We start from the raw sequence: 16,481 nt of genomic DNA on the forward strand, positions 1-16,481 counted from the left end.
TTTATAATGAAATTTTAATTACTTGCCATCAATGCTGTAACATAAAACTGTTGGGACCCTGCGAATTTTTGAAGGACCCATATTTTACCATAGATAAAGAGATTAAGTCAACAATCATTTATATTAATTTATATAGTTTTTCCAAAATATGTCATTGTATGATAGAATTTTATAATCGAGATGGGTTGACAACGATAATAATAATAAGTGCAGAGCCCAAACAGTTTGGAGTTGAAAGTTGAAATTTGGTACACAGCTTGGGTATGTCACGAGAACATACACTAAGAAGGGATTTTTTCAAAATTCCCCCCGTGGGGAGAGGGGCAGGATTAAGGCATACTGTGACGAACTCGGTTTCTATTATACTATTTTAGATGTGGTTTTTTGTGTTTTTGATTGCGTTTTAATAGGGTATGCCATGAGAATGCACATTAAGAAGGATTTTTCGAAATTCCCATCGCGGGGGAGAGGGTTAAGGATTATCCCAAAGAACTCAATTTCTACTGTATTTTAGATGCCTTTGTGCAGGAAATCAAACATATTTTTAGACCCTTTTAAAAATTCTCAATGATATTTAGTGTTTCATCATATATAAAGTTGACACGGGGACCGCATGGACAAGTTCACTTTATTCAAACTCTTCCTCTTAATGTTCGATTTTATGTTCAAATTTATATTTATGAATGATTCTGGAAGATCCAGCTTATTTTTCAAATTTATTAAACCTGAAGGAGAACTCAGAAAGAGTTATGAAAACGTTTATTATTTATCACTTAGTAGTACTATGCGCTGGTTAGTGATGCAGTGAGTCTTATTTATTGTTATATCGGTGTGGTAAGCAGATATCTAAAAATTCTCTAATTAAGAGAGGGGGACCTAATTCTTACACTTGGTGAAAATGGGTAAGATCGGCTTTAATCTAATAATCTTAATTTTTGCTATCGTTACTTTTTGTCCGAGCAATACTGGGTTCATCTAGTAGTTGTCATTTAAAAATGTACGTAAGTTTGAAAAAAGAATTTTATTCAAACTTATGTACCTTTTCTGTTCCTGAGGAAGGCCATTCAAACTGGCCTTCCTCATTGGAAACGTGAATAAAAAGTATTATTTTATATATACTAGACATGCATAATATTAATGTAAAGTACTGAAAAAATAATAAGTATTTACTGTAAATTTTTATAGATAGCCTGTGGGCTGTCTCTGTTTAAGAGTCAGTTTCAGTTATATAATGGGGTAGGCTATATTCAGATTTTTAAATTGCAAATATGAACTCATCAAATAGCTTTTACTTTGTCTAAAATCAATAAGCACATCTTTAGAAAACATGAAAAATCTTTTGTGCAATGTAAATTATTCATTTGCCATTATGATTTTTACCAAAACCATCAAAGACACATATATGCATATCTCACTTTCAGTTCTCACCTGTTCATTTTTCTGTACTTTCAATCCATGCTATGTGATATTCAAATTCTTACCTGAAAGCTAATAAATTTCCAATAATTATTTCCTGTTCCTAATATGACGTGTTAATTGTCATTCTAATAAGCTGTAAATTCATTGCTGTAAAGTGAACTTTGAATGACAAAAAATAATTATACTCATTTAAAATGATAGCTCTAGCTTGACTGTGCAATGTTTCATTTTTTTTACATACAACAGCATTACTCTCTGCTATTTTACTAATTAAATTAAAATTAAAGATGGTACCATTACAACTTTCATTTATTTGCTTGATTTTTTAAATTCTGTAAGAATAGTGTAGGAATTTATTTTATATTAAAGTAATATTTTAATTACAATGACATTTTTGTATAAACTTAAAATATTATTGAATACTTTACAGCTAGAAAACAATAGCAATGCTTCATAAACAGTAATTGGATAAGTGAAACAATCTCTGGCTTCTATTGGACCTTTACAGTTCATCAAGACTATATCATATAAGGAAGCATGTTGTTTGCAGGAGTTAGCTGCCAAAGGACAACATATTTTTGTCATATTGTTTCATTCCTGCTTTGTCAAATTGTAATAATAATAATAATAATATAGTAATAAATATCAAAATAAACTCAAAAAAATTAAGTAGAAAATAATTTTGTCTTAAACTTATGAGACTTATTATATTAAGTTATGAGCTCAGCTAGGTCTTTTATTATAATTGATCTGAGTGAGTGAAGCTCATTTCTTTACACTCAAATGTCATTGAATTTAAGTGCACTCCTTTGAAACTCCTTGACCAAATTTTGTTTAGAAGCCATGCAGTGGTGTAGCGTGGGTGTCAGCCGCCCAGGGCAGAGGAAAATTTTGCCGCCCCCATATTTAGGTATTATTATTATTTATTGTGAAATTTTGCTGCTCTCTTAAAGTGCCGCCCCTGCCGCCCCCATTACACTACGCCACTGAAGCCATGTCCAGGTCAGCAAATGTCTCAAGCTATTGAGAATCTTGATCAGATCATGTTATTCAGGAATATCAAGGAGGAACCTGCCAAAGATCAAAGTTGGGATTTTGGGTGCTTTCAAAGTGTGTGCAGCAGTTCAGTTCTGTTTACAAGTGTAAACAAACATGTTACTCAGTTTTTGCTGAATATTCCTTGAGTTTTAAACAATTTAACATGACAATTGAATCTAAACACCAGCTTAATAACTTTGTATTTGTTTGTATATTCATAAATATAACTGGCTGGCAACATTGAACTGGCTATTGGGCCAACCATGGCTTGGCCCAATAGTTTTTGGGCTTGTTCAATGTACAAATTCAACTTAAAAATTAAAACTTATTCTTTTCAGTAACTAATTATTTCAATGTAATTGACAATGCTTACTATTCTTTTAATAATGTTGACTCCTAGATGAAGCCAAAGTGATTACAAGAAGCTCAAGAAATAATTACATGGGGAGACTGACTGCCAGGTTAATGGCAGAAACTAAAACCAAATGTGTGACTGACTTTTGATGAGTGTAATAATTATCCATCCACAAATAAAATGATTCCTAAGAGTCTTATTTTGTTATAATATAAACCAGGATAACACTCATCATTTTCAATGTCTGCAAATTGACCTGAACAATATTTAGGCTTAAATCTAGATTTTATTTAGTGTGTTTCACAACAGAAGCAATATCATCTGATTTAGTGGCTAATTCCTTTCAAACTTTTCTTCAGAATGACTTATTTTAATTCATATGTAATATAGTTCTGTAAAATAAACTTGTGACAATAACAATTGGACTCCATCATCTGTCCTGGAATCATTCATTTGACACGATGATGACACTATTTGTAGATGTAATAGGATTGATCAACATAACTGATTATCTTCTCAAGAGAAATGCCTTAGTTGCCTCCTCACTGGTGAGCCGGATGTGATCTCCATGACATAGTAATCTGGACTAAGTGATCCCAGTGAAGCTGACCATTTCAAAACTCGGTCTCTCCATGCCTGTCAAGCAGCCGAACTAATTGTTAGTTTGGTTGCTTGACTGGCGTGGAGAGAAAAAAGGAGGCCTACCTGGATTCCTGTCAATGAAGTCTGGGATTCGGGTTTTGAACTGGTCAGTGTTGCTGGGATCACCTAGTGATCTGGACTGTGATCCCATGACGTAGTACATCATGGAAGTCACGTCTGGCTCACCAGTGAGGAGGCCACTAAGGTGTACCTCTCGAGAAAGAAATCAGTTATATCAGTCAATCCAATTACATCTACAAATAGTGTTTCGTCGTGTTGAATGAATGATTCTAGGACAGATGACGGAGTCTAATGGTCATTGTCACGAGTTTATTTTACAGAACTATATACAAGAGTTACAATTACATTGACCATGGAAACAGTGGTCAGAGCATGTGGTGAGTTGAGCGACTGGACAGAAGCACATCAACCTAAAAAGTGGAGTTAGCCACGGTCTGACATTATGCAGGTTGGGGATGGTGGTCAAATGCCGTGTTGCCAACCACCTCAATCTAATCTTTCATATAAAATTTATTTGAGTTTATTCCTTATTCTACTCTGTAAATGTAATATCGTCGTCTTCCCCCGTGACCCTTTCACTACTAAAAAGTTTCATATTTGTGTTAAACTACTATAAAATAGTATAACATTTGAATGCTATTAACTCTGATTAAAACTTTTAGTGAATATTACAAATTTAATCTAGAGTTTGTATACTTTTAACATAATTATTAATTAAATTTTATTAATATTTATTAAAAGACACTCTGACAGGTCCTTTGTTATTTTAAGACAACTTACTGTACATGGTCATATCATTAACATTATTGGAGTTCTGTAATCATCTAGATAGGTAAATTCCAAAAATTAACAAAATGAAACTTATTTACAATGAAGTTTAATGTTCACAAAAACTACAATTGTTTGATTTATAACTTGATTTATGATATTATTTACTTTATAAAAGAGCAATTATTTATTGTGACTTAGTCACATCGCTGAGCTGCAATTTTTAATCATATTTTTTAAATTTATTTAATTTAAAATATATGTTCTCCATCTCAAATTAGTAGTGTCTTGCCCCTGTACTGTACAACATACTTTTTCTATTAGCAAGCCCCTGTACATCATATTTTCCCTGTTAGCAACAGAGTCACGCCATGATCTACATAACTCCTTACAGGGGAGAATTTCTGAATTAAAATAATGTATCTTCCAGTTTGCATTTGAAGTTCCTATACAGTTAATTGGAGCCTCCTGTCCTCAAGCCCTTCATATATGGTCTCAGATTTCATCTGTCTAATTCCATTCTTGAGATTAAGGAAAGACAGACAGACAACAGTGGGAATTTATAGATCTACAATTTGTTTAAATTGCAGTCCAATTAGCAAGTTTTTATTACTAAGGTTTAATTAACACTAGCACATTAAGTAATTACACTAATAAGTGTAGAGTAAAAATTAACTAGTTCTGAACAAATACTAGTCATTTCAAATAATAAAAGCAAAGAAAAGAATTAATAGCCATTAACTGATAAGAAATACTCTTAACTTAAATCTAAATCTTCACCTCTGATACACAATTCTACAATATCAAATTTACAAGGGCAATGCCTATTCATCACAATCAGAATGCTTTTGATGTCCACTCATAATCTCTACTGGAAATTATACAGTCAAACCTGTTTTTATGCGCTCTTTTTATGTGCGATTTTTTTAATGCGAATTTTTAATTTGTGCGGTATAGTTGGCGACTAGTCTCGTGCGATTCGTCATGTCTCACGTTGACTTATTATAGCTAAATAAACTTATTATAGCATAAATGCACTTATTATAGTAATATTATTGCATGAATATGCGAAAAATGAAATAATTTATTTTTTAAGTCAACAAAACACCACCTGGACAAAAATATGTAAAACAGACGATAGACCAGACGATGCAGTCAAGTGCTGACATCTGTTGTCAATAAATTCTATTTCGTACGGTTTTGAGTTATTTTCTATGTGAGACTTTTTTTATGCGGCCCCTGTTGACCGCATAAAAAAATTATTTTTTTAATTGTGTTGCGAAAACTATTATTTACAGCCATTCGTGAAGTTTCGTGAGATTTTTTTTAATGCGTTTTTTTTAATGCGGTCCCTATCCCCCGCATAAAAACAGGTTTGACTGTATTTTGGCTCTTGTTTAGAAATCATTTAAGCACTGAATATGACAGCACATTTCCTATTGTCATTGCATCTCATCTACATATTTATTTGCTAACAATTGTTTTACAGTTTCTAATACATACAATTTTCTCATATAATATTTGATAAAATATTACTACTATTATGTTGATTAAATTACCCTAAGACATAATGATTTAATGACCATTTCCATCAAATCTTCCATCTAAGCAACTTATTATCTACAATAAGCAATTTACTGACTAAGCAACAATAGGCATGGGATAAAGCTATCAGTTTTTTTTCTTCCACTAAAAAAAATCTAATAGCTTTATCCCATTTTGAATGGAAGGTACTGGATTTTACTCTTTTAATGAAACAAATGCCCCAAAATATAACAACCCTAGAAAATAAAATAGTATTTTCAGTTCATTTCTCACAGTATGATATTTGCAGTGATGCATAAATATTTTGAATTAGTGATATCTTACAATATAATATTTTTTCTAATTAATATGGATTTAATTTTTACTTTTCCAGTTGTTATATGTATGGAGATTGGTCAAAAAATGACCTTCCAAGATTTTTACATTTTTAGACTTAGGACATCTTGGAATGTTGAGAAATGCAAAAAAAAAAATGGGGGTTTTTCTGTATGTGTGAATATTTGTGTGTATGTATGGGGGTACGATTTTATTCACCATCTTTGAAGCTTAATAACTCCTGTGCTATTTATCCAAAATTTGTGAAGTATTGCTGTGTGGTTTGTTTATTTGTTTATTGATCATATTAAATTTTGGTGGTTAAAGGTCCAGGGGGTTGTCCCTAATCGAGGTCATGTTTATCTCGAGTAGGGAGAATTTTACTCATTATTAACATTTACAATTTTTTATAAAATCCCTCTCTATCCTGAAAATTAAGCTTTTTGCCATTTTATAATAGTTAAAAATATAAAAAGTTTTTAAAATAAAATATGATAACAGATGGTGCCACCAAAATTTTAAATGTTGCTGGGATAGTTGAGCAACTCTTTGCTGGTTTGTTAAAATTTAATTTTTCACACTTTAAAAATATCAGTGATTTTTTTATTATTATAAATTTTAATAAATTCTTATTTGATATTATCGTATTTATACTTTAAAAAGTAATTTCATTTTTCATAATTTGAAATGTTACAGCTTATTTTTGTCTTAATAAATTTTCAGTATGAAATTTCTAATACTATTCCAGTTTTCCTTAAACTGTTAATTTAATAATATTTGGGTTTTTTTTTCCTTTGTATATTTTAGAAAGAATGGCTAAACCTATCAGCAAAGATAAAACTTTGCAGGAAAAATTTAAACAGTTTTTTGGCTTCAATAAAGGTGCATCTCAGCAACCAGAACATTTTCCAAAAATTGAAAAAATTGTTTTAGATCATGAAATATTAAAAGTAAGTCAAATTAATACTTTTACTAAAATTAAATATCAGTAATTTAATATTTTTTTACTTAAATAAATTTATCCTAATATCATTATTATCATGATGTATTGAATGTAAGACACACTGTGTTTTCATAAATTCTAAAAACTGAAAAAAGAGTGCTTTACATTTGAGTAAATACATTATGTAGATAGATTATTGGAAAACATGATGAAATGAGATTTAAACTTTTAGACAAATCATTTTTATTTCCAATAAGTAAAATGTTCTAACAGGACAATGATCTGCCACGTAATGTATGTCTTGCATCAAAGTATCTAAAAGAAAAGGCCGGCAATTAATGGATTGGAACTAATGTTCTGATCAGATGATGATCAAGGATATCTGATCTCTTGTTTGGATTTTTCAGTTTTTTTTTTATAAGAAGATTTATCTAGATTTTCTACAATAATAGAAATTCTTCATTACTAGATTAAACATGTAATGCAAAACATCACTTTGTAATGTTAACTAATTTTATGGATGAGTGTATCCAAAGGATTATATTCTGCAGAAATGTAAATTGAAATTGCTTATAACGTATCTTTAAATACTTCTAATAATTAGTAATTTAACAATTTAAATAATAGAAAAACTACACAACAAATTATACTAGAAAATAATACTGAGAAAAACTTCATTCAAATTAGAGCCTTCTTTTTGTTTCCAGTACTGTTTAATGATGATCAAATTATAATTATTAAATTTAGCAAGCGATGGTGCCTAACGCCTACCTCTAATACCAAATTATCTCATAATTTATTATTAATATAGCTGATTCCAGCCTGAAAATTCGGCTTTGGTTGGTTTATTGATGATCAAAGGTTTAAAGACAAATGTTTTCCATCTATATGAGATCTTCCTCAGATCTTCAAATACGTAAAATACTTAAGTATTTTATGTATTTAAAAGTTTTATTATTTTTTTGAAATATGTTAACATTCCAAAATGCATTCTGAACCTGAGGATGGTCTCGTATAGATCAAGAAAATGTTCTTTAAACATGTGTCTTTAAACATTTGATTATCATTTAACAGTATTGGAAACAAAAAAAAAAAAGCTCAAATATCAAATTAAAAGTTTACTTTTAGTATATCAATGAAGTCATAATTTAAAGAAAAATTGGGTTGTGTAAAAATATACAAAAATATTTCATTTGAAATTTAAAAAGTTACCCTACTTATGGTTAAACTGGAAATGAAATTTTGTATAAATTTTAACATATTTTTATATAGTTTATTCATACAAAATATTGCATTTGTAGCATTGAAATGATATTTTATAGCAAAACAGTTTTTTGGTTTATATCTGATTTGTAACACTTGATATATTTATTATATAATGGTAATATGGTTCCAAATTCAAATAACTTCAGGAACAATTTGATTCAAAATACTTTAATAAATATAATTAATATCACATTCATTTATTCAAGTTTTCAGTACAGTGGTACTTCATACTTCAAATGCTTCCCTTTGAACACTAAATTTCACAAAATTTGCTTTGGAGTTTGAACGATGCTTCAAACTCGCACACAGTGAAAAACTGTGTTGGAAGCATAAAATAAGTTTCTAAACAAAGAATACAATTTCAAGTTAGCAATAATATGTTAACTTTTACAACTGTTATAATTAAATCACACATGTGAAGTAACGACTGCTGTTAAAATTATACAATAGTTCTGTTCAACCCAATATTACTTTTACTTATTAGCCATGGCACCCAAGTAATGTGTGGAATAAACAAAATGTAGAAGGAAGGTTATAATATCAATGATTTAGATGAAAAAGAATCTTATCACAAAACATGAAAGCAGTATACATTTGACAGATCTTGCAGCCATGTTTAAGATTGCAAAGCGAATGGTGTGTGATCAGTAAATGCAATTTTCATTTTATTATACAGTATTTAGGTATTATATTTATTGGTTTTGTATTCTAATTAATTATTAGGACATTTAATAATTGTGTTATTTTTGTCTTAAATTATATGAATTAGCTGCTTTAAGTTTACTGAAATGGATATTATTTAGTGTAGGAGTGGATTAATTTTTCCCATTATTTTTAATGGGAAAAATTGCTTTGGACTTTGAACAATTCGGAGTTCATATGGCCTGCTGAAATGAATTAAATTCAAAATACGAGGCACCACTGTAACTGGTTATATTTCTTCTTTTGTTTCAAAAAGTAGTTGTAATAAATAATTGTAATCTAGTTAATACAAATAATATGATGATAACAATATTAATAAAATATACAAATTAATATAGTAAAATTAACATTTTTATTTATATTTTCATTATTGATTAAAAATTATTTGTGCATAAGTATTTAGCTAATTTTTTACTTTTTTAATATTAGGAAATTGAAAGTGACAGTCCTCTTTCTCAGAGAGTGAAAACAATAAAAGAATTACAAAATGTAATTCAAAATAAGCATCTTCATGAAGTAAGTATAAATGAAATTTATTTTATAATAAACTTCAAGTAAATTTTTATTTAGCAAAATTTCAAACCAACAAAAATCCTTAAGAATGTTAATTGTATTCAATTTAATAATAGAATATTTTGTTACTGAGGCTAACTTTTATTTCAGAAATTTATTTGGAATGATACACAATAAAATGAAACAAGGCTTTTAATAAAAATTAACATTTATGAATATTGATAGTTTTCTGTTTTTATTAATAAATTATATACTTTTTGATAGGGATCCGTTGAAGCATTATGTTTGCGTACTTTAGATATGCGACATTCATCACAGCCTACAGACGTCAGACATACTATTTTATATTTTTACTGCAACATGATAAAAAGTCAGGTAAAAACTTTAAATTATATTAGAAATACACATATTAATTTATTTGCTTGTTTGATCAGTTGTTTCTATATATAAAAAATAAAAATAAATACAAATCAGTGTTAAATTTTTAAAATCATATCAGGTGAATTATATCTAATAAGCTATGATTTTTTCAAAAATTTATTATTACAACAATAATACTTTAATTTACAATAACAGTAATAAAAAGATATGACTAAATTAAATTTTAGAATTACTATTTAGTAAAATATTCTTGTTCAAGTTTTAAAATTTAAATTTTATATTTATAAAAGTAAGTGTCATTGAGCTTTTAAATTTTTATATATTTATAATATAGTCTAAAATATCCAATTAATGACTTATAAATAAGAATTCACCTATACACACCGGGGTAAAACCACTGAATCCTCTTGAAACCTTTTAACCGGTGCGGTATGCTCAAACATAGCTTGAGAAAGAACCCAGTGAGGGAGCCGAAAACATTCGGTTACGAAATTTGAACATACCGCACCGGTTAAAAGGTTTCAAGAGGATTCAGTGACTTATAAATATTATAGTTTTATATTTATAAAATAAATTTTTTTTATTTATAAAAGAGAGATTTTTTTTTAATTATTCATAGAAAAAGTAATAATTTCAAACACTTTAAATTTTACAATTATTTTATTATCATAATTTAGCTGTTATTTATTTCCAGAAAATCTGAAATAATTAAAAACAAGTAAATTATTAGTAATATTTTTGGATTTTACTTATTTATAATTTTATTCGTTATTTTATTGTTGAAGTTTAATAATATATTTGGAGTTTCCTAAACATTTTCTTGTAAAATCTGTTATATATGACTAATGCATTTTAATTATATTACAGTTTAATCAGCTTACTACTATGAGAGATTATTTTTTTCGTTTAATAAAAGATCACAAAATCCCAGATGATCTTCTACCGAGGTTTGTTTTTAATACTGTATATATTTTTTATTAATGGAAATATTAATTTCAATAATCTGCTTTTTAACAAATGAATTTGATACCCTCATATCTACTTTTTAATGGTTTAAATATTTGTGACATACCATGCTTATGGAATTTTAATCATAAAATTAATAAAGAGCTTTTTATAGCAGGAAGAACTTTTCTTCCTGTTATAAAAAGCATTGATATTTAATATTCAAAACATTGTATCCCTATATTAGAAGTATGTTTTGTTATAATATATCATAATTATTTTTAAATGGAAAATTACAAATAGTTTAATAAATTTTTAAAGTTTTATGCAAAAATTATTTTAAAAAAGTTATTTACAATTAATTTCAAAATATTAAAAAAATTTTTTTTTTAAACTTTTTGATAGTTGATGTGTAAAATCAATTTTAAATATTAATTTTATTAAAATTAATGTATAAAATTTGGTTTTAAATACAAGGAGCAATTATTTATTGTGACATCGTCACAATGCTGGGCTGCAATTTTTAATCGTATTTTTAATTTATTTAATTTAAAGTACGAGGCGTGTTTTTTAAGTAAGTACTGTTTTGATATTAAAAAAACACAAGTGCAATTTTTTTAACAATTTTATTCTTACATGGAAGTTTGTATCTTAATCTACTTTTTAACATAATTTTCTCCAATATTAAGGCACTTGTCATATTGTACAACCAGCTTCTGAATTCCATCCTCATAGAAACCTGGCACCTGATTTGCCAACCACTGCAGCACAGGCATTTTGACATCATTATCATCGTCATAGCGCTGACTGCCTAGATGCTTTTTCAAGTGGAGGAACAATTGGTAGTCACCAGGTGCTAGATCAGGGCTATACGGAGGGTGATCAAGTTGTCCCAGCCATATGATGTGATAAGGTCGGGTTCGTTGAGCCACATGTGGATGGGCATTGTCGTGAAAGAAAACAATCCCCTTATTCATCAACTTTCTGCGCCAAGTCTTCAGTAATGACAGACTGTCGCCCACTATGCTCCTCGTCATGGACATTAATATGGCCATCTTTAAATGCTCTAACCCATTTTCTTACCATTCCATCACTCATAATGTTTTTTCTTACACTAATCTCACTAATCTGCCAATGAATGTCAGCTGCTTTCATGTCTTTTGCATTAAGAAAACGAATCACCATGCATACTTCACAATCAGCGGGATTTTTAATTGTCTGAGGCATTTTAATCAAACACAAACGTAAAACAAACGAATGCTTCTGTAATGGCATCTCTGGCCAGCCAACAGATTTAGGTACTCAGCATGCATTTGCAGAACAACAACTGCAGCACTGCAATGGCTCTATTTCAAAATGGTACTTACTTAAAAAACATGCCTCATATATGCTTTTCACCTTGAATTTGTAGTGGCTTGTCCCTGTACATGATACTTTTTCTTTAACAATAGAATCATGCTGGTCATCTTCATCTATTTAACTAACACCTTTCAGGAAAAAATTTTGAATTAAAATAACGTGACTTCTGGTTTGCATCAGAAGTTCATATATAGTTAATTGGGACCTCCTGCCACTAAGGTTTTCATATCTGGTTTCATCTTTCATCTATCTAACTCCTTCTTGAGATTGAGGAAAGACGGGCAGACACAGATGGATAGACAACAGTGGAAATTGACAGGTCTACAATTTTTTCATATTGCAGCCCAATGAAATCTTACTTATGTGGCTACCTTCAGAAAATATAATTTCTGGCCACATAAGATGATCGTGAAATTTTGCATATTAAATATGCAAAACATTTCCAACAGAGAAAGAAAGGGATAGTTTTATTTTGGCATCATTAAATTCTGCAAAGGAGAATACAAACAAGAAGAATGAATTTTCATCTGAACTGGCTACAGCTTTCATATGGTCAGAGATTGCTGTTAACAAGGTAAATCATCCAACATTCAAAAACTTTTTAAAAAAGTATATCAAGCACTCAATCCCTGACTAAATCATGCTAAGGAAAATCTATGTGCAACTTGCATATAATGCACCTTTCAAAAAATACAGGAAATAACTTATTAGCAAAAAATCTAGTTCTTTTTATTTCAGATGAAACAACAGATGTGTTAAAAAGCTGAACTTTCTTATTGGTCTGTTAACAGAAAAGTTAATACAACTTATGCTGTTAAGAGTTTATGAATTACAAAAGACTAATTCCACAACTGTTTTATAGGTTTTCAATGATACAAGTACCAAATTGTGGAACATTGCCATTCCATATGAATAAGTTTGTTGTAACAGACCAGGTTCCATATATGCTAAGTCTTACCTCAATATAAAGTTGATGTATCCAAATCTGAGACATGTCACTTGTCTTGTCCATTGTCTTAACAGGGTATGTGAAGGAGTTAGGGCAGAATTTCCTTAGGCTAATGATTTCATTGTGGAAATGAAAAACTTTCATTAAAAATCCTGTGAATGTATGTCTTTATAAAGAGATAACTGGCTTACCAATCCCAAAATACTCTGTAGTAACCAAGTGGAGCACATGGATTCAAGTGGCTTGTTTTTATGCCAAAAATTTCTCATCCATGAGAGAGCAATCATTGATAAACTGCAAGAAAAGTTTTCAGTGACTACAATGAACTCAAGAATTTGTTGGAACTCTCAACTATTCATTCATACAAATTCCCATAAACTTCGGTTTTTAAGCTTGAGGGAAGCAGTTTTTCCGTCTACTGAGAAGCAATGGGAGATTTTTAAACATGCCAAAAATCAGTTGGATGGATTTGCTTTAGCAAAAATAGAGTATTCCCTAAGAAAAAAATCCAGATTTCAAAATACAGTAGAGCATCGATTATCTGAATCAATTGGTGACTGTGGTTGTTCGGAAAATCAATTTTTTGGATAACCGATTATGTACGAAAAAATACATTATTAATATAGTATATTAGTATATCCCATGTAATCAGTATATTAGTATATCCAAGGATGCACAACCTTTTCTGAAGAAGAGCCAGGTTAAGATTAAGTGTACTGACCAGGGAGCCGGACCATTTTACAACCCTCTTTGTTGACACAAGGAGTCTAATTACTTTAGCCCATGATTATCAACGGGCTAAAGTAATTAGTGTTGGTAATCACAGAAAGTTTGACTTCACGTGGTTTGAAATAATTATTAAATCCAAAACTTTTTAGTGTAACCGGCTTCCTTTTAGTCATATGACTCTATTCCAGCTATTAATTTTCTTGGGCCAATGTAATAATTAAAAATTTTTTCTATTGTTAGCCTATAGAGGAACTTTGTTGTAAATAAATAATTTATTGTTATAGCTTTTGTACATTCTTTTTTGAACTCTGATTTGTATTTTCTAGTTTGAATGACATTAGGTTGACAAATAAATCTTTTCAGAAAAGGTTGATTCAAATTCAACTATACCAATCAGAATCTAGAATGTAAACAAATGCTAAAAAATCGTTATTTTCATGGTTTCTCAGTGCTATTTTCACTTATTTTTATGTTGTTTGATGCTATTTAGATGAATAAGCAAGTTTTCCAAAGCATAAAATTGAAAATTTTTTGCCAAAATAGAAACTTCCTGATAACATCAGAAATGACATTTTAACATCATTTTATTCTATTCGATTCTTCTAAAAATCGTTATAATACTATGTATTAGACTTAAAATATTCGATATCTAAACCAGAAAGTGTGTTAGCTAGAAATAGAACTTCAACTCCCCATTTCTCACCTCAGGGAAAGTCATAAAACAGTTGGGTGCTAATGACTTTGTGAAAGGGAAAAAGTTCTATACTTAGAAACTTTGAAAGAAGGGATTTGGCCTATACCGTTGGTAGGCCCGCATAAACATTGAAAGGGGGCCTTATACCCTGGGCTGCAGGTTCTGCATCCCTGGTATATCCCAATAATAGTATATTAATATATCCCATGTTGAAATTTTTCTCCATTGCATATCGCTTTGTGTTGAATTTTTGTCGATGTTAAGCCTAATGAAAATTTTTATAATAATAATCATGGCTATTGTATCATTAAAAATTATTTTTTTATTTTGTACAAACAAAATAAATATATTTAAAAATATAAAAACAAAAAAAAATTATACTTTAGAAGTTAATCTAGTATCAAAGACGTTTGATTCAGCACAACACAGTCCAACTGGAATGCTTTCGGTTACTTGGTGTTTGGATAATCAATGCTCTACTGTATAATTCCCAAGTCTCTTCAGTCATAAAATCTGAAGTTTTTAGTAGAACCAAATACCAAATACACTGCTCTCACACCTGTTGATATTGAGAGATTGGTTTATCAGTTCCAAGATTTACTCTCCTTGTGCCATCTGTAGCTAACCATGGAGAAAGTAGAATGAATGACTGTGTATTTGTGAGTACAATGCTTTTCTGCTTGTAAACTATGAAACATGGGTCAGATTCTGAAATTGACTGGCTGATATGAATTTTTTATTATTTTCTTGACAATTTTGTGTTCTTTATGTATCATTATGTGCAATGAAATGATGTTTTTCTTTTGTGTTCTTACTTTGAGAAAATGATGGATTCAGAAGTACTTAAAGGGGGCTAACTCAAAATTTAAAAATATATGACTAATCATAAGTAGCTTTTATTAACATATGCTTAACAGTTGTATTGTGGATGGTCTGATAATTCATGTTTGCCATCACAAATGTTTTTAAAAATGGTTTTCATAATTTTTAAAGTTCAAACAAATAAATTTTAATATTTCTTTTATTACTGTGAAAGATTTAAACACCTATAGTACTCCCTTCTACACACCACTGATCATACTGTAGCACTCAATAGCATACTAATCCGTAGTCTGGTGATTTTTTTTTTGTCATTAAGAATATTTTTTAACTAATTAGAGAAAATATTTAGATTGATTGACCAGTTCAAATGAGCATAGAGAGAATACTGCAAAATTAGGTAGTTACAATATTGAATTAAATGGCTTTATAGTAAAGTATCAGCATGCTATCATATGATCTAGCTTCAAATCTATTCCAGATCCTATAATTTATTATGTATAATACAGGTTAGGCATTGTTTTCTATCCATCACCTATACTAAGTGATTGTATTATGACTCAGACTACCCATAATGGATTAATTATCTACATAATATCAAAGTATGGTTAATGATGAATTTATGTTGATATTTTGTTTAATCTTTAATGAAAAGACACTATGGCCATTTGGCCTTTTTCAAGTGCCTCAAGTGTTTACAAAATTAATTAATATAAAGTACAGCATATTTTGAATAATAATGCAATTTTCTAATTATGCAGTCTTTTAAATTCTGCATATTATTATACTTTGTAAATTTTAAGGTTTATTACAACATTATAATCATAAGAATGTAATACCTTAATAATAAATTGAAAAAGATAAAAATAAGCATTCAAATCGTAAGAGTTTGTTCTGCAATACTCTATTAAAATGTACTATTTTAGAATATAAACATAAAAGTAGTAAAGTATTAAAACAGTTTTCAGTAATTTATTAAAAAATTATAAAGCATAAAATTATAAAAATATTTTTATATATGTCTAGTTTAAAAAATTCTAATACTGCATTACTTCGTTGTAGTTGCCATAACTGTTAA

The 16,481-nt window shown here is 29.2% G+C and overlaps 1 protein-coding gene across 2 annotated transcripts in view; it reads left to right on the forward strand.

Annotated features, from left to right (window-relative positions):
• Window positions 1-16,481, forward strand: part of gig (tuberin) — an 83,642-nt gene that overhangs the window by 3,649 nt on the left and 63,512 nt on the right. For both annotated transcript variants that reach the window (XM_067282278.1, XM_067282279.1), the window contains exons 3-6: window positions 6,911-7,053; window positions 9,444-9,530; window positions 9,792-9,902; window positions 10,776-10,855. In XM_067282278.1, coding sequence (XP_067138379.1) covers window positions 6,916-7,053; window positions 9,444-9,530; window positions 9,792-9,902; window positions 10,776-10,855 — 416 coding nt within the window. In that variant the 5' untranslated portion in view covers window positions 6,911-6,915. The remainder of the gene's footprint in view (window positions 1-6,910; window positions 7,054-9,443; window positions 9,531-9,791; window positions 9,903-10,775; window positions 10,856-16,481) is intronic.

The sequence above is a fragment of the Centruroides vittatus genome, unplaced genomic scaffold (genome assembly GCF_030686945.1).
Source record: "Centruroides vittatus isolate TY-2023 unplaced genomic scaffold, ASM3068694v2 contig_950, whole genome shotgun sequence".
NCBI classification, from domain to species: Eukaryota; Metazoa; Arthropoda; class Arachnida; order Scorpiones; family Buthidae; genus Centruroides; species Centruroides vittatus.